This window comes from Sipha flava, unplaced genomic scaffold, assembly GCF_003268045.1.
Source record: "Sipha flava isolate LNK unplaced genomic scaffold, YSA_version1 171_pilon_pilon, whole genome shotgun sequence".
Taxonomy (NCBI): domain Eukaryota; kingdom Metazoa; phylum Arthropoda; class Insecta; order Hemiptera; family Aphididae; genus Sipha; species Sipha flava.
This window is the reverse complement of record NW_020271925.1, coordinates 1,089,561-1,109,061: the sequence shown is the minus strand read 5'-3', so window position 1 is coordinate 1,109,061 and position 19,501 is coordinate 1,089,561. Positions and strand designations below refer to the sequence as shown.

Below are 19,501 nucleotides of genomic sequence, written 5' to 3'. Positions count from 1 at the left end.
TTATCTAGATAATTATCTGTATTCCTGCCAAGATTAGAATTATTTTTATTCTTGTACGGAGACGAATCCAACAAATCAGATATCATCAAAATCGGTCCAGCCGTTCTTGAATTATAAGTCTGTAAATAATCTGACTTTCTTTTATACATATAGATTTTGTATTCATAATCATAATTCGTGTATTATTAATAAGTAATTATTATTTCTTGGTAGACATTTTGTTTGTATTTTCATGTTGGGAAAATATTTTTGGTATTTTTAAACTTAATTTCTTATTTTTCCACGGAAGTTCCAAATATAGTAGGTATTTGATTTTAGTATACACATGTAACTCATATGCTGAATAGTCATTACTTCACTCTTGGAACCCGTAAAGTTGTAACTACTTATAGAAAAATGAAAAATCATCAAATTAATATTATATGGAAAAAAATATTGTTTACTTAAAATAATTTTTTTTGTATTCTGTATTCGTCCTGATAGGTACAGAGCAATTTTCATTTTTTTTTTTTTATTTATGTAACATTTTAGTGATTAACTATCATATCATATTGAACATTATTTATAAATACTGCTTAATGGTACACTACATTACTACAATAAACATTAAAACCTAGGTACCTATTGATAATAATGATTATAATTGAGTCTTCATAGATATTAAAATATAAAATATTGACCAAAAAAATAACATTTTTTGAAAATATCTTTTATCTTTATCTAGATAAATTTTGATAAATCTTTCATAAATTTTGCATTATCTATTCCTTACACTGGTCCGAATCGATAGCGAAACGCAGTGCATTGGAATAACTGACATTGTAGTATTACGGACGCGTTATGCACGAGTGTACTCGAAAACGGGTTATTTGAACAATAATAAATTCGTCGCGCGTTACCGATATTCGATTACGATTTTAAATGTTGAGCTGTAGAAAATGCCGAGACAATATAGAACGGACAGTCCAACGGGATCGACGTGAACAGGTCTAACGACGTACACACAAGTACGTATGTGAATCGCGACTCTGCCGGGCGAACGGGAGAACAAACAAAAATGTGACCTTTTATGTAGCAGCACAGCACACACGCGCAGCAGACGTTGTGAAACCTATACCGTCGCACGCGGGGTTCAAAGGTTGTCGGGGAGAGGGGGAGGGAGGAGGAAAATCTCGGATTCCGATAAACACGTACTCGAAACTGCGAACAAACCCAAAGGGCGAAACGATAGTCGTTCGTCGTCATTACGTAGGTCTACTGTGCGCGGAACGATCGAGTTGTTAACCGATTGAATTTACACGCGATGCCTAGATCGACCTCGTCCTGCCAACGTGCATGGTACACGTTATGCACTCGTATAATACACGTAAACGGTCACACTCGAACGCTCGAAAAGCCCTGTTCGCGCGCGACAATGAAATCGCATTGACAAAAATAACTACCGTAATTCACAATGTAAATAGATAATCGCTATCGAGCTGTTCGTTTATAATATCTATACGTATGTTTATGTATACGAAAAAAAAAAATCATCAACAAAAAAAAATAAATAAATAAAAAAAAAAATGTCGAAGAATCGACCCCGAAAAATATTTGATAAATGACATCGGAAGCTTAACCCCTTCGGAGACTTGCACAAGGAAAATAATAATCGTAAAAAAAATATATATATGGATGAATAATAATAATAATACCGAAAATAAAAAAGAAAAACACCGTAGAAAAATTCTGACGTTTTAAAAGAAAAATGAACCTGACGCTTTTGAAAGTAATTGAAAACATTAATTCTAGTAAGCATTCCCCGCGGGAGATAAATGTTGTGTTCACCCCTAAAAACCGAGTATTGTAAAAACGTGTGTATGTGTTGCGTATGCCGGCTTATCATCATTAAGTTTCATACACACACATACACATCTATATAAATATATATTATATTATTTGATATTAGTGTGCAGTTGGCATTATAACCGTCGAAATCCTTTGAAATACACTCCATGTACAACACTGTATAGAATATTAAATTTTTCGTAATAATTATCGTGATGTAAAATGTACACACGATATTGTGGTACGATATAAATCGATTTGAAATGTTTTTATTTTTTCTTACGTGTTGCAACGTGTGTATTATTATAGAAATACATTGCTGCTGTGTTAACGCGATTCAAATGCGGCTGACGCTCCACACGAAATAGTTCGGTTAAATATTTAGGACGGTAAATTATATTTTTAAACGGAATATTTGGGTCGGTCGAGTCAATGGCAAAACTGCGTTTAGGTCTGTTATTTATATAATAGTGAATTTATTTCATGCGCGTCGGTTGATGTACATAATGACGTGCGTTCCTCATTTAAATTTTACGAGAAAAAAAAAATCTGTTTAAATTCATAGCGATATACATGCGTTTGCTAGAAAATTAAATTAACTTATTGTTATTTTCCTGGCAATTATTTTATTTAGAAAAAAAATGTCTTTTATCTTTTAAAATAAAAATGGCGTTAAAAAATATTTATTACTAACGCTAAACGCAACAATCTATTAATACGTATTTCTTATGACATTGAAAAAAATAAAAATAAAATAAAATATTTTTAATATACCTTATCTTCTAATAATACAGCGTTTTCATAAATACTATTTTATATACATCATTTGGGCTAAATTACATATTACAGATGCCGTGGAATGTGTACCGAATTTCATCGGTGGATGGATGGTGGGGGATGGGAATGAACAATCTTGTTCGATTGAAATTTTATATCTATTATTTAGTACAGATGTACTGTCACCATAGCTGTTCAACTGTGTGTTTCAAAACACGATGGATATTATACTGAAAGGGCCAAGGGTGTATTTCAATTGGACTCTTCAGGTTGAGTATTGTTTGGAAACGTTCCGTTTTTAACGTTAAATATCTTTAGGAACATAAAATAATTAATTAAAAATGATTAGTTATCTCACGGAGAACTATAACTGTAATTAATTTAAATTTTACCCGCAAGCGTTCAAAATCCTATACATATCAAATATCCAGTGTATGAAAATTTTATGAATCTTAAAATTGTAAAATACCTATTATAATAGTTAGTTATTATAATAGTATAGTTATACATTTTTTTTTAAATAAGTTTTATTTTTACGTATAATTGTCAAGACTTACCTTCACAATTTTATAATATTAGAGAAATCATTATTTAATAGATTATATAATTAACAATTAATAAATATTAGAAAAAATGTCAATGTTTCACAAGAAATATCTCATACTTCAAATACTGCAAATATCTAACATTTAATATCGATACATTCTTGTTCAAAACAAACGCAAAATATTGAAATGCTCAAAATGACGCATTGAAACAAAAAGTTGAATTAAGATAGTGTGTTGGTTATAAGAAAAAAGAAAGGAGGAAGTCGACGGTTTTAAAAAGTTTTCGGTTTTTATTTTCTCTCCGCCGCAGTCTTATTTATTCGATTTTTGTTCGCGCACAATGCAAATAGCTACCGCTCCGACATTTCGATACTTATTTTGCTACAAAACATCATTCACATTCAATACGCAGTAATACACAACAACGTCTTGATAATCCGACACGTACGACACCATAGCACTACTGGTCGGGTTATTAAAAGCGCATGACATTTAAACCGAAATCAGGTAAAAATTAAAATGTATTTATTTTCTTGATACTTTTATCCGCTTGTGAAACATAAAATACGAATGCTCGAGCAATAAAATACGAATTTGCGATAAAATTTTTTTTAAAAAAAAAAAAAAATAAATCGCGTATACAATCCAAAATCAAAATTATAATCGGATGCGGTCAACGGATTGATGATTACCCGGTTTACGGGTGTTGGGCTGACGTATGCTGCGTACTTTACAAATGGCATGCTCCGATTGTAGTAGATTATGATACAGCAAGACGTACTTCGAGTAAATCTTATTATATTATCATTTGAATCTGACAGAACCGCGAAACTTCGGAAACCATTAAACGCGACACGGTCCATTTATGTACTATAATATAGGTGAAATGTACTAAAAGCGCGCGTTTAGAGTTTGTGCAACGTTTAGGGAACCGCATAATAAAATAATACAAACATGTTACAGCCATTAGTTCAATTATTGCGGGTGTACGTTATACGGTGCGCGCAATCTGCCACGCGTAATCTTGTTGGGAAAAAAAAATGTTTTTTCCTCCTCCCCGACAGGACCTTCGACTTTTTACACGTCGTAAACACGGAAAATACTCAAGACAGCTGCCTGTCAGTGGGGAACGGTGCGCGTCTAACTACCGCCTCCGCGCAGGCCTATGCCGTCGTATCTATCCAAAAAGGGAGACTCGGGGCCGGGGTCAAAAGAATCGGCATCGTCGTCACGTGTTAATCATTTAAACGGGCTCTCGCAAGTCGGTCTACACACGCGTATTTCACTTTTAAGTACATTCCGTTACTTCTCTCACTCGTCGCGCGCGCATGCGTGTTCGATATTTTTATTTTTTTATTTATTTCTTTCTTTCCGACGAGATTTTTTCGTGGTTTTAATGCTGCACATCCTGCGGTTAATCGAGGCTGAGAGAAAATGCCTCCAAAAATAGAATAACGCGCGCGCACGCATGGACGACGTTGACGCGCGGATGCCCGTCGCCGCGTTAAACGAATGTCAGGGTGCATACACTTTATGACGTTCGTGTAAATGGAATCCGTAAGGTGGATGGAAACCGCAAGAGAGCATTATCCAAACTGGGAAATTGTTGATATTGTTCACAATATATTTACGCCGCGTGCACGGTGCTGCGTGATGAATGCGTATTTGAATACGGTCTTATATACATGACTCGTGTGCATACGTATGTGTAGTGCATGCTAGTTTAATAATAATATAATGCTCGCGCGATAACAATAAACGGTTCCCTAATATGCGCATGGGACGTAGAATAATGCCAAATGTGTGCGAGGAGTGCTTAGCGTTGTAAAACGAGATCGTTCGAAAACTCTTTGGTTTTAAATTTAAACGGAAAATGAAAAACATCAAGTACGCGTGCTGGAATAAAACCTATTACGGGAAATAGTGCGGCGAGGAAGAAAAATAAAGAAAAGTGTTCGCGTTCGATGAGTGTTTTATAAATTTTATAATATAATGTTTTCCGATTCAATTCAATATTTCGAAATCGTAAGCACTGCAAATGCGTCTTAATAACATGTAAAAGCTTAGCGCGGACAATCGAAGAACGTACCGTTCGTTTAATGTCCGTTTAACAAATGTATTGAAATTATGTTCACTCTGCACAAGAGTTTAGGCACAATTATGTTTATAAAAGCAACAACGATAATTGTACAAATGCAGACACGGTCGAAACGGAAGTGCGTAACTTATTTCAAACCCGTATATACAATATAGTACAAACTGTTATACTACAAATATAAATAACAAATTAGCGTAATATCTACATATTACATACGCATAGTATTATAAAAAAAATTGATTTCCGTACCCAATATAGATCGATTTTATATTAGACATAATTCTGGATTTAATTTTTAATAACTTTTTTTTTCCAACAAGTATATTTGTTGATGCAATAAGTTGCACGATAAAATAAGTAATTCGACGGTCACACTTTATATGTATGACTTTATAATTTGATACTATTATATTAGGTGTAACCACTGGGTCACTTATTTTCTCGTGTAAACTCTGTGTCGTCATATTTCAGCAAACATTTTTATTGTAAACATTTTCGTGGATTGTATATTTGTCTTTGGATATAAAAATAAATCTGATACTATATCTGTCTAGTAAAAATGTTTCATTTAGGATGATTTCGTACTTTAAAAGGTCTAAACAATTTTACAGTCTTATAGATATTAAATTAAATTAAATTTAATTTAATTTTACAATTTTTGTACCTCTAACTAGTTTTAAATTCATACTTGAATAAAACCATTTACAGGTACGATATATTGATGTTTTATTTTAATAATATATAATAAACATAAATGTGAAAACAATGAATATTTATATTAATATTTTTGATACACGGAGAATAATATAACATTATAATATGTTTGTAGTTGACATTTGTTTTTCGGATCATCGTCTTATAATATATTAACATTTAAAAAAAGACTTCTTTATTAAATATGTTGTTAAATAGCCGTGAGACTATAGTAATAATTATTACACATTGAATATTAACTATTTACGCAGTTGAACATTTACTTTACGTTAAAAGTATTGATTTCGTTTTTGCTATTATTGTGCAAAGAAAATAATAACATTGACGCCGTTCAATAATAACTTAGAATACGTTACTACATACATTGTTGTTTCAACTCGAAAAACGGATATAAAACTTATCAACATCGCAAAGTTCAAAAAACAGACTGTGTCCAATATTTATGTACGCATGAAATAAGCATTCTGAAGAATATTGTAAAGAGTTTGGGTACCGATCGCATCCGGTGAAACATATCATTCCCTAGACGCCGGTCGCCTTATAAAATATGATTTGTAACTTCGATTCGGAACGTTTGCGGAGAAAGAGGAAAACAACTATGAACACGTATACCGAGATCAACCAAATCATTTCTACGGAGTTTTCGCGAAAACACGTTTAAATAATTGATAGCTTAAAACTGTTGGAACGTTCGCTAAATTATTATTCTCATAAACACGTTAGAGAATCTGTGCACTCCATAAATCACAATCGATTAAGGTGAATCAAAGCATTCGAAAACCGACCGGAACAGCATTTTAACTCTCCCAACGCTGATGTGGAAACTAGATGCGACGGACAAGTCACAAGGATGTTCGTACCGTTAATCGTTCGAAACAAAATGTTTGGAAAAAAATAAATAATCGATAAAAATCGATTAAACCCAATAAAATGTGGTACAATCTGCAGCAAATACTGTTGAAATAATTTCACGACGATGGTGTGTGCACAGATGCTCGTGATGCAATTAGAATAACGAATTAACTTAAAGGAATCCGTGCGTTAAGACCGTATGTAATAAGTAGGGTTCGGGACTTATTGTACAAACTTTTAGGAAATATGCATTTAAAATAACTGAAATATGCGCAAATATATGCAACTGAATATTTTTTTAATGAAAATTATAAATTTTGATTTTGATTTTAATTTAGATAAATTTATTTTAATTAGTACTTTTTGACAACAATCACACTTTATATATTATATTACTGTATAATTAATTTTCTTCTACAATGAAAAACACTAACTGAATACTTATTTTTCTTTTACACTCTCTAAACGATTTACGATAAACGATAGTAAACGTAGGAACAAGGTATTTCCTTTGTTGCCCTGTCTCGATCGTTCTATGATAACGTATATCGACCGACGCATGAAAAGAAAATAAATAAATAATGTTAACCTTTAAAATAAATTTACGTAACATCAAACAAAATCTACATAAATATGCTACATTAAATTGCCAAAACTTGCCAACTATGAAATTCAAATTTTTGTATTTTAGTCCGTTATGACTAAAAACAAATTGATATCTTACTTAGACTATTCTACAATCGTTATTAAACAATATGCAAATGCATGAAGTCCTGAACCCTAGTAATAAGTAACCATACATGCATATGGTAATGTTGCACGGCATTGCGCGTATTATGGAAACCAACGCATTATTCCGTACTCACCGATGAGCGTAATGCGTTTGGGCGAATCACCTTTTTTCCGGAATAAAAAAAAAAAAAAAAAAAAAAAAAAAAATGTGTTGTTAAAATAAAAAAAAAAGGTTGGTTTCCATTTGCATCCACATTATTTTTGATTAAAATTATGTCTATTATTCTCTAATATTTTAGCCAGTGTTGTAGGATCACGATTTGCCCGTATCTGTTGATTAAATTCTGGTTGCGTTCTTTTCGGCTAGGGAAAAACGCTAGTTCAAGTGTCCGACAGCACTCGCAGTTTATAACAGTCGATAACTTAATATTGTAACTTTGATTGCGATTAATAAAGATACGTAAATATACGTATATACTTATATTGTTATATTGTGTATCATAATTTATCACTCATTATTATGATTAGACTCATTGAGTGAGACAGACACACAAATTAACGATATATTCGTATCAATAAGACTATATTTTTAGTAGCTTAATGTACGTCAAATAGTATCTATAATGTGTTTTATAGTTTTTGTGAATCTACCAAATTTTTAACATGTCTGAAAAAGAAACGTTTATTGAAAGTTTTCGAAGAAAACCTTTGATAATTAATGATAGTTCCAAATATTTTTAATTATTAAAATAATTAATTTGTTCTTTTATTTTTAATTTATCATTCGACAACGAATGACGATTTTATTATTTCATTTTTTGGAGGAAAATGGTCAAGAATTTTTTTTTTTTTTTTTTGAGGAAAATGGACTGTGAAGGAAAACGGTATCTCATTTTTGGAGGAAAAAATGGACTCGGAACAAACGAATAGGTTTTTATGGAAATTACGAGTACGGCAAACGTTGCCGATTTTACCTAGTGTCGCGTGGACAAATATTTGAAATCTCCTTAAAAAAAATGGACTCGGAACGTACAAAACCACTTTATACACATTGAGTAATTTTACCAATACATACGTATTGTCCACCGAGAAAAATGGACGGGGGACAATGGGGAGATAATATTACACCACTGACACTGTACGCCCGAGACGACGGCGATTGTGTCGCGATAAATCATTGTAATGCACCCTTTAAGAATGTTAAATAATAACAATAGTACGCAATACTGATAATAGAGATTCCTCGTCGCGTCCAAGTCGCACAGGGTGTGTGGAATAAAATGGAAAAGAAAAAAAAATCACACCCCACTTACCGTTCAGTTCCAAACACTCCAGTGACGGTTGTTTAAGGCCCGAGAGTGACGAGACTCTGTTCGAGTTTAGGGTCAAAACCTGTGGAAAAAATAATAACAATAATAGTAATACAAAAAATTATAATAAAAATAATATTATTATACGCGGCGGCGGCTATTGTTGTGTCCGTTGAAAAAAAAACAAAAATAAAAACATTATTAATGATGAAAATTTATCTGGATAGAGGTAATGGTGTACATGTCAAAACGCGCGCACATTATATCCTCCCACGGAGTCGATTGTCTTGTTTACCTGTAGATACGCCATGGACGACAGACAAAGGGAATCGACGCGGTTGCGATCGGCGCGCAAGACGACCACGTAGTCTAAGTCCCTGAGCACGTCCAAAGCGGTCAGATCCAAATCGTTGTGCGACACGTTTACGAGCGACAAGCATCGAAATTTGGTGATCACCTCGATGTCCGTGAGGTTCCTGGGAACGTTGAAACAGAACGATCGTTACGGCGTACCAGTAGCACGGGATTCGTTTCACATTCTGGGCACTGCGACACGCGGTTCTTTTTATTTGATTTCAAAAATGTTTAAGACATCGCCATAAGCGAAAATCAGGAGGAGGGGAGCTTAAGGGGACCGATTCCTTCCCCCCAAAAGTGTCAAGTACATGTTTTGACTCTCCTCCCCTCCCTGGCAATCCAATTTTAACAATAACAAAAATGCCTAATTGTATTATTATAATTAATAATATCGTGTGATTTTTCGAACTACACTAATCAGGATAAGTTGAGTGTATTAAATTTAAGTTTGTCCAGTTTATCAGTAAACTGAGCTACAACTTTCAAATGTTCTTGTTGACTTGGATATTTTATATTAAATACCTATTTCAGATTTTATTTTTCGTTACTTTATAATTTAGTGTTAAGCATTTCAATTCAATCATTATTTGTAAGTTTTGTTTTTATTATAAGTTATAATAATAATAGTTATTTATAGCAATAGCAATAATAAATAGTTTTTATAATTATTAAATTATAGTTAAAAAGTTTTTTAAAATTTTTAACGTAAATAAACCAGCTTCAGTGGACACATATTAGTACAAAAATCACAGACAATACTGACCCGGACTACTAATATTTTTATTATTTAATTTTTTTTAACTGTTTTGAAGAAAACATTTTTTTTATGCAATTCAAAAGTTTAAATCAATATTTGCAAGCCACATTGTAAAGTCCAATTGATACGGACAACTCAGCACTCTTCCTTATAATTAGGTACTCCAAATTTCAGCCACTGGTCATCACGCATTCGACAGTTGTAAACGATGTCCGTTAATTTGTTATTTTTTTGTTTGAAATAATCCATAACAGTAAATGCGTTTCGCGTACAAGCAATATCAGTTCACACGGATAATTTGTGGAAAAAACAGTTTACTAACGGCTTCGCAGGAATAAATTTAACCATTCAAACCATAGCTGGTGTATTTTGTTTTGTTCCGCGTTGATTTTCATTATTAAAATTATTATTTATTTACGATTTCAGTAAATTTCCAGGCCAGTTTTTAAACGACATTGTACATTGTCGAGTAAGAAAACAGAGAAGGTATTACCATTGATGAGAGGATTCGGACGACTTGGATAATTGAACGTGGAATCTTTTGTAATGATTTCCGATCAGTTTTTATTCGTTATACGTTATTACTTATTATAAAAAATAAAACCGCGTAGGTTCCTACTATACAACAATAACATAATATTACGGACGGCCGCCATTATCCGCAATTTATTAATACTGTATTGAACGCGAATCGTTCGTCTGTTTTACCTGTGATCGACATCGATTTGAATATAAGCGTATAACAATCCGCATCCTACTTGGCCGATGCGTGACAAGCACTTTCCGGCTTCGTCGGCAGTTAACACGTTGTCGGTCAACGCGTCTTCTTCCAAAATGGATCTCGACCATTGATACTGTTTATAATACGATTAGAATATCACATTTGTTACGCTGAGCGCATAACCAAGTCGGTCGTTTAACTGAATGCCCATAGCAAACGGTTAAAGAATTTTTTATTAATTTATGCCACTTCACTATCCGCCTAGTAATTTAAAACAAAATATCTACGAGTACTGCGAGTTGAAAAACGAAACATACATTTTATAATCCTCAAAACTATAAAATATTTTCTTGATAATCCCACAAAAAATAAAATAATTACTTATTGTATATTATTTTTACATTTTTGGTTTTCTGTAACTTGAAGAATTCGGGCAACAAAACGTTTACCTTTAATTTTCAAAAATGAAACCCTACGAGCGTTTCATTTTTACGCTTTTGGCCTGCGAGTATTTTACTATACCAGAATTTATATTAAAATCGGAATGACTACGAACAATTAATACGACTTATTGAAAAATATAGTCTAAAATATTATATAAAAAATTTCATTGTTTACTACTGATCTAGTAGGATGGTAAAATTGCATAAAAAGGATACTATTCGACTATTTTACATGTACATCATATCATTAACACGAACTTTTTTATTCCTGTCCTCGTAGGCTTCGAATCCTTCTTCACCTTCCGCAAAATATTCGTATTTGCCGTCAGATTCGCCCTCGTAGTTATAATTATCCAACACGTCTTGGTATGTTACGTTCGGATTAAATTCGCTCTGAATACCGTCGTCACTTTTATAATTTTCACTGTCCGACATCTTTTTTCGGTCGAATGCGGTCGAATTGTTCAATTGAAACAGTTTTTTTCTGTGAAAAGAAATCAAATTTATGGATAAATAATTGTTTTTTCCCTTAACGCATATTGTACAATGAACATATCGCGAGAGATCAACTGAAACGTATTGCATACAAGAGTGCGTGATGGATTTTACTGTACTCACATTTTTATTGCTTATGAAGGTGGTATAGCATTATAGCAAATAAGTAATATCTACAAGAGGTGAATCGCACAATGATCTCGAGAAAAAGTACGTAACGTGTAAATAATATTATTATACGGTACAGAGACGGTAAAAATAACGACTACAGAACGTTACGAACGGCTTATGTAGAATTATGTTTTTCTCCCGTAGTTACAGAAAAAGTAATTAAATTCTGTGTAACATTTGGTTCGTCGACACAATCAATTAAAATCTTCCATAAGTCTGGTTAGAAACCATATTTTTATTTTTCAGTTTTTATCGTCATGCACGGCAAGCTACCGAAATAGACACGAAATATGACGAAGGGATGTAGGTCGTCGGTCTTGTGTTCAACCCTTTCCTGGATACCGGTTGATGTTGAGGGGAAACGATTTCGAGAATAGGGAGTTGTATATTTAAAATTTATTACCGGAGAATTATGAAGAAGTACGAAGAAACACGATACGTGACGGTGTCGTGTACTAAAAAATATGACGATTTTCCATATTATACAACCCATGCCAGATGCACTCCTTCACGTTCACGAGTGCGTGTCGTCTAGTTATGGATTTTTTTTTTTAATTGTAACTCTTACCCCGCTCGCGATGATCAAGATGTGAACGTTTCTTTTAAGAGTGACTAATAATATATATTCGTCGAAATTACTGTTCTGTTTTATTGCCAACAAAATGTCACACGATTTCACCGCACGAATAATTTTTACTTGTATATTTGACGAACTAATGACACGCGACTTGATCCCGTCGTTTTCGACGCACGCGTATACGTGTTTATCCGACGCAAACAGCGTTGTTAACGTGTACCTAATTACTATCGCTAAGTGCATCACGAGATTTTATCGATGGCAATGTGATCGAATTCGAAAAGTGTCGATTTAACGACGTAAAGAGTAACTGTACTCAACAATATTAAATTTTTTCATTTCGATTCACAGTACGTACGTTTTTTAGTGATTAATAATCCATTTGATTAGTGAAAAATTCAAAATATAGCATTTCTGTTGTGCTTGCAATCGCGTAAAAGCAATTGAAAAGTTAATAAATGTTGAAATTAAACGGGTTCACGTACAACACATTAAAACGTATTAGCGTATACCTAAATGTATATAAATATACATGTTATAAAACACCACACACTAAAACGTGAGCCATTTGTTGAACAATCGATTATTTTCCTTTTTCCATTTGATATATTATCATGTTTCGCATCATTATTGTTATATATTATTTATTATTATAATATTATAATATTATACCGCAATTAAACAACAGTAATGATATTTTTTACAGTCCAAATGAATACAAACGGTATAAGCTGCGCAAAATGCATTTACAATAGTACGCGTTCGCAAGACAACAGTAAAATAGTACACCCATTACGTATGTACAGAAATTATATTATTATTGACAAGCCCGGCTGTATGATCATTTTATTATTATTATTTCTTGTTGCGTTGAAAATAAAATCGAAGAACCTTTTTTCTTTCTTCTTTTTTTTATGGATGTCAATGATGCGCGTCGCGTGTGCGTGTGTAAGGTGAGAGATAATTGGATTTTAGATTTGCAGTAAAAATTGTTTTACACTGCAACGCGAATAGAATGGATATTCGCATGAAATCGCTGTCTAGACGCAAACGACTCGGGAGCGCTTCAATAGTAAATCACATGGCATTCGGACAATCAAAATCGTGCGGAATAACGATAAAAAAATGAACGCGAAACGAGTAGAGAAGAAACCCGACGGTTGGCCCGAGAAAACGACGCGAGAGACGGGATAGAAGAAAAAAATTGTGTACACACATTTAAATTAAGATTTAATTTCAGATAGCGCGTACGTACGCGTTGCGATGTGTGTCCGGTACGCGCGAATGGCACGGCCCACAAACATGACTCGGCTGGATTTTGGGTCGGAAAACTACGCGGCGCACCGTAATAAATGTGTAACAACGATACGTGTGCGATCCGTATGCATCATACACGTCCGATTTCCATTGTATGGGAAAAAAAATAAATAAAAATATATCAAAACGATACGATCGATCGCATTATTATTATATACATCACGACGGATACGCGAGGCCAATAACGGTCGAATATAATTTATAATAAAGAAATATTATTGTACCGATAAGACGCGGTATTACGACGTACGTATAGGTGTACATAGGTGCGCGCGGGATACGTCCACATCGTTTCGTTCATTGTATGTTAAAACGTTTTTTTTTAGGCTTTATAAACGGTGGACGTTATCATCGTCGTCGTCGTCGTCGTCGTCGTTCAGTGTCGACTTTGCGTAGACGCACAGCAGAGCAGAGCAGTGGTGGGGTAGTGTTACGGCTCCCACGAACGTTTCTTGACATCGTTGCGTGTGTTTCGAAGAAACGAGTTCAACGCGTAACGTTATAATATTTCATTCATATTATAGTAGAAAATTAAAATAGAAAATAAAAAAAATAAATAAAAAACGTTAAATTAACATACCCCGATATCGCTATTCATTATTTGGCAGGTTGCTCCGTTTCGGATTTTAATAATTTATTACGATAATTATGACCGAATAACGATTTAAGCGTATTTACTATCCAAGAAACTAGTTTCCAAGAACGGAGACCATTATTATTATTATTATTATTATTATATGTGTTCTCGAACCAACTCGACCGATTATTGTACAAATACGACGTACGTTTTTAATTATTATCCCGTAGCCGAAACGTAAATGAGTAGCAGTGGATGTGTCTTTTTACTTTATTTTAAATTAAACGTTTACAATATTTATGAACCGTATAATTTATTAGACAAGTATAATTTATAAACGATATGGACTAATATGGATGATCGAGAATAATTTTTTCTCAGTATGCGTAACGCGAAAGTTTGAGTTCCAGAAATTCTTACAATCTTAGTCACCGAACGTTTTCGAATAAAAAATGATATCTATATTAATTGTTTTTCATTTCAATTTAACTAACGCAACCGATGCTTGACGGCTTTTCAAATAACAGTAATATACGTTCTGATAGCTAGCATATAATTTACTTACATTGTTATACGCAAACACGGTAAACATGAATTACACTGTTGGTGTTTTAGGTAAAAAAAAAAAGAAAAAAAGAAGTACGAAATATATAGATTGTTTTTTGTTATGGACATCGACATTTGATGAAAATAAATGTAAAGAATACTTTCGTTCGCAACAAACGAGTAATTCGTATTTTAGGCACGTACGGCTGTATGATAATGCATATCCATGTACTTCGTACACGTCATTAATTATAATTTGTCTAAACTTTTACATTTCACAAGAGAGTTTATTCGAATTCGAAATGAAATATTGTTAGTTATCTTAATTAGTGTGTACACGTATACACGTGCGTGTCTATGTACATTTAGATTTTATATAATTATGGTACGTTAAGTAGACTTTAGGCTACTTGGTCTTGTTCGGTATTATATATTTAAATTTATAGCGTATGCATATATTACGTGTAATATCAAGATAGTAATGATTTATATATAGTATCAGTATAATAATGTATCGCAATGTATATTGTATAAATATCCATTTCTTTATTTAGAAGCCGATTAATTGATTCCAATCGGGTATAATTAAAACAAATTTAAATACGACGATAGACTTTTATAAAAATTAATTACACCTAAAAATCGTTAATGCACCACGTTACATGTACGCAAAATCCGACAAATAAGCGGAATTCTATTTTGGGGAGTATCTTAAATAAAATACATTGTTTTTACTTAAATTTAAAACCTTGTGCAGTAATCAGTAATACATATATTTTTATACAAATTTTATGCATTTTTTGATAACATTTTATTTTTCTTAAATTACTTTTAAAATTATAATTATTTTATTTATATTATAATTGTTAAATATTATGAATTAATATGCTCAATCAATGTTTGAAATTTGTGGAGATGGGCTGTATAATTTTTTAATATATATATTTAATTATGTTCTATTCATAATATATTATTAGATTTTGGAACGTAACAATTAGATAAGGAATTTATCAGTTCGTGATTACGTTAAACAATTTATTAATTCTATACAATAAATTAAAAATAAACTGTCTAGCAAGTAACAAAAAAAAAAAATTAATACATCACATCATTTAATATATCACATACATTGGTTACATAACTCAAATATTACATAATAACAAAATAACGATATTTTGTTAACATTGAAAAGTAATCATATAATAATAATAATAAGTGATAATACAACAATGTATTTTACTGCGTAGTGAATTAATTAGATTTTTTTTTTTTTTTTTTTGAAGAGGGTCATAAACAATGTAAGGAGAAAAAAGACTCTCAGACCCTCTTTTTTATGGCTAACCATTCGTAGGCAAGAACGGAAAAATATAAGGGTTATTGGTCTAGACCCTATGGACTCTCTCCCATCTGGATATGTGCCCGCGTTAAACGTTAAAAATCATCTTAATATTACCATATCGTGGAGAGTTTATTCAACAAAACATGTATTGTCATATGTGGGGTGGTTACGACTAGTCTATGTTATAAACCACAAGTTGATGTGTTATGAAATGAAAACAACCGCAAAACCATTGACGAGTTTATAAAATAGCATTAAGTAATCCACCACTATATTATAATATGCTTTTAAGCTCAAAACCCGCAGGATAAACCGAAAATGTTTGGGATGGTAATTTTTTGTAGCATTACATTTTACGAACTGTACACAAGTATAATAAATAATAAAGTCTCCATAAAAGAATCCATAAAAGAGTGTCTCACAAAGATATACTACCCGTTGCATCTCCTGAGATAATATGTATAATGGAATTCATATTTTAATTATATGTTTATATTTCAATAAAAAATTTAGAAAAAATACTTTTTATTTTGTTATATTTGAAAAACTTGAAGATGGCCATATTTTACAGAGTTATTTTCTATGGGTGATTTGATGTTTCAATTTTTTATTTTCGTAGACCTTATGATTTTTAACATTCATTTTACTTTAGAAAAAAATAGTGTACTTTCATCTTAACATTATATTGTTTTCAGTTCTGATACTATCTAATCCCTTTTTGTGCTAATTTCAAACATTCTATTTTTTCTATACACTAACAACCATGCTAAAAATCACAATGTTAATGAAAATGAAATGTCAAAATTTTTTTAAAAAATAAACTCCATGAAACTATATTTTAAATTTTTCGAAAAATAATATAATAAGTAATTTTTGTAATTTTTTTACCATAACTTAGAAATTTAATTTACATTTACGTATGAATATTTTTTTCCCTTAGAATGCCCGAGCACAGTAATCGTCCAAGGAGGTGGTCAAAACTATATATGTTATATTTGGTCAATATAAAAAAAACACATTGGAATGTCCATTATCAAATATATCCTGATTGAAAATCAATAAATATCAACAAATGTCTGAACTAGAACAGCTAAAAATACATTTTATCAATGATTGAATTTACAACGATATTCAACAGTATGTGGAAAAGGCTCGAAAAGTGCGTCAAATCGAAAAAATTAACACTGTTAAAACAAAAGTAGGCAACTATATCTGAATTTTCAGGTCAGTTTAACATTTATAAAATAAGGACTCTATTCTTAGTAAAAATGTATGTAAAACGACCGTCAACAGAGGAGACCTCTTTTCATGTACACGGGCCTGAACACGATGCGAGTCGTGAAAAAAACATAATTTTATTAAGTAATGAAGATAAAAATCAAGTTATTTTACTTATCTTAGAGGAAATCGCAATTGGTGCATCTGCATAGGACATTCTGTGCACTGTACACGGATAAAAATAGACTACATTATAAAATGTTTAATGTACATAAAATGTTGATTCAAAGAAGCGACCATTGTTTGACACTTTTTAAAAAAATGATAGACCATTTTTTTTCACTCGAGTCTTCTTGTTGGAAGCGTTTTAAATCTGTTTTCGGACCAGTTGGATATGAGAAGATTTTCGATAAACGTTTTTGAACAATAAACGTTTCAAAATTGATCGTGTATGATAAGTTTAAGTTAATTGATCGACGACCAATAGGCGTACGCGTGCACAAAAGAATAGGAAATTATTTAAATATATATAAGCGAAGAGCATAATAAAGCACGTGGCTGTCGACGTACAGATGCGCGTCCACTGCGTAATGTTCGTTAAAGTCCAGGACAGGGGTAAACTCAGCTCTCGATTATCTTTTTTATTGTAAACTCGGCCAGGAAACATCAGGTAATAAAATAAAATCGATTGTGAACTCGGCACCATAATTTTAGCCGATAAAATATGATAAACATGACAAAGTTTAATCTGACCCTGACGCGCAAGATCTCCAAGTTAACGGTATCCAATACTGGAATACGTATAACGTTAATAAGAATTCAATGCCTGCACTACCAAAATCGTTCGACGAATTACATGAGGTATTAGAAAGTATGCAAATAAATACAAATAGAAAATTAAATGTTTTTGTTGGTTTATAATAAACAGTTAATAATTTTTAGCTGTGATTGAAATTTTCGAAACGCTTTGTGCGTCAGAATATATATAAAGTGACAGTTATAAGGGGGGAGGGGTGATAGGTGGATCGCCACCCCTTGGGTTTTGGTTTTATTCAATTTAATATATTGCTGGCCCAACAATACCCATCTGCAAATTTTCGAACTCATGATCTGAGAGCAAAATATTTTTCCGTTTTTACCACGGATAATATATTATCATATTGTATATTATCATACACTATATTTCGGTGGCGCACGACCGATATAATTATAATTATAATTATTAATATTATTATTATAAGATACATTTTATAAACAATACATCTTTCATACTTTCATACTACTATTCTCTCATACTTGCTTGTTTACGAGCATGCTATAAGCCTGAAATCAAATAAGTATATCATTTGATAAAAAAAAAAAAAAAACATATATATTTATATATTACCAATTTCTCGTCCTTTCAAGTGAGGAGGATGAGATTTTGGTATATCATTCGAATTTGAAGGACCATAATTGTCTACATGCAAATCATCATCATAATGATTTTTTTAAATGATTGTTTAGGTCCTTTATTTTTATCTGAAAGTATAAATTAACATAATTTTATTATTATTATTATTATAATAAATTGAAATTTTTAAAAGATATATTTTGAGTACATAAACAAACATAATTAATAAACAAAGAATTTATGAACATTTAATAATATATAAACAAATAAGTGAATAACTATTAAACACATTATGAAATATTTTTAATTTTCAGTGAAAACTTAACTTTTTATTGACCTCAATAGATTTTCAGTACAAACAGACTTTTTTAATTTCAACGCGAAAATCTAATCGGAATAATTGACATGATTTTAGGTCACCCTAAGCTAAGAATTCAAACTACCATCAATCTACCTTTGGGTCCGATTTGCTTTGTTAGTCTGAAGGGTTTGATGGGTGGCATGACGCTTCAATATTGGAGAACTGTACTTGGAAAAAAAAAACTTCAAGATAATTCTCACGAAATTTAAAAACATTTACTACTCATCAAAAAGTAATAATTCTAAAAGTATTGGCCAAACAAACGTAATTTCCTATGTAATGGAAAATACATTGTTAAGGTGTAAAAAAAAAATAATTTAAAACAATGCAACATGTTATCAACCATTTATTTAATTCAATAATATTTCTCA

The 19,501-nt window shown here is 31.9% G+C and overlaps 1 protein-coding gene across 1 annotated transcript in view; it reads right to left on the bottom strand.

Annotated features, from left to right (window-relative positions):
• Nucleotides 1-11,831, bottom strand: part of LOC112679988 (leucine-rich repeat-containing protein 23-like) — a 31,854-nt gene extending 20,023 nt beyond the window's left edge. Inside the window, exons 1-5 of the mRNA XM_025549949.1 lie at nucleotides 11,755-11,831; nucleotides 11,389-11,620; nucleotides 10,681-10,826; nucleotides 9,154-9,334; nucleotides 8,862-8,940 (exon numbers count right to left, since the gene is read on the bottom strand). Of these exons, the coding sequence (XP_025405734.1) occupies nucleotides 8,862-8,940; nucleotides 9,154-9,334; nucleotides 10,681-10,826; nucleotides 11,389-11,571 (589 nt within the window). The 5' untranslated portion in view covers nucleotides 11,572-11,620; nucleotides 11,755-11,831. The remainder of the gene's footprint in view (nucleotides 1-8,861; nucleotides 8,941-9,153; nucleotides 9,335-10,680; nucleotides 10,827-11,388; nucleotides 11,621-11,754) is intronic.
• Between the last annotated feature and the right edge of the window lie 7,670 nt (nucleotides 11,832-19,501).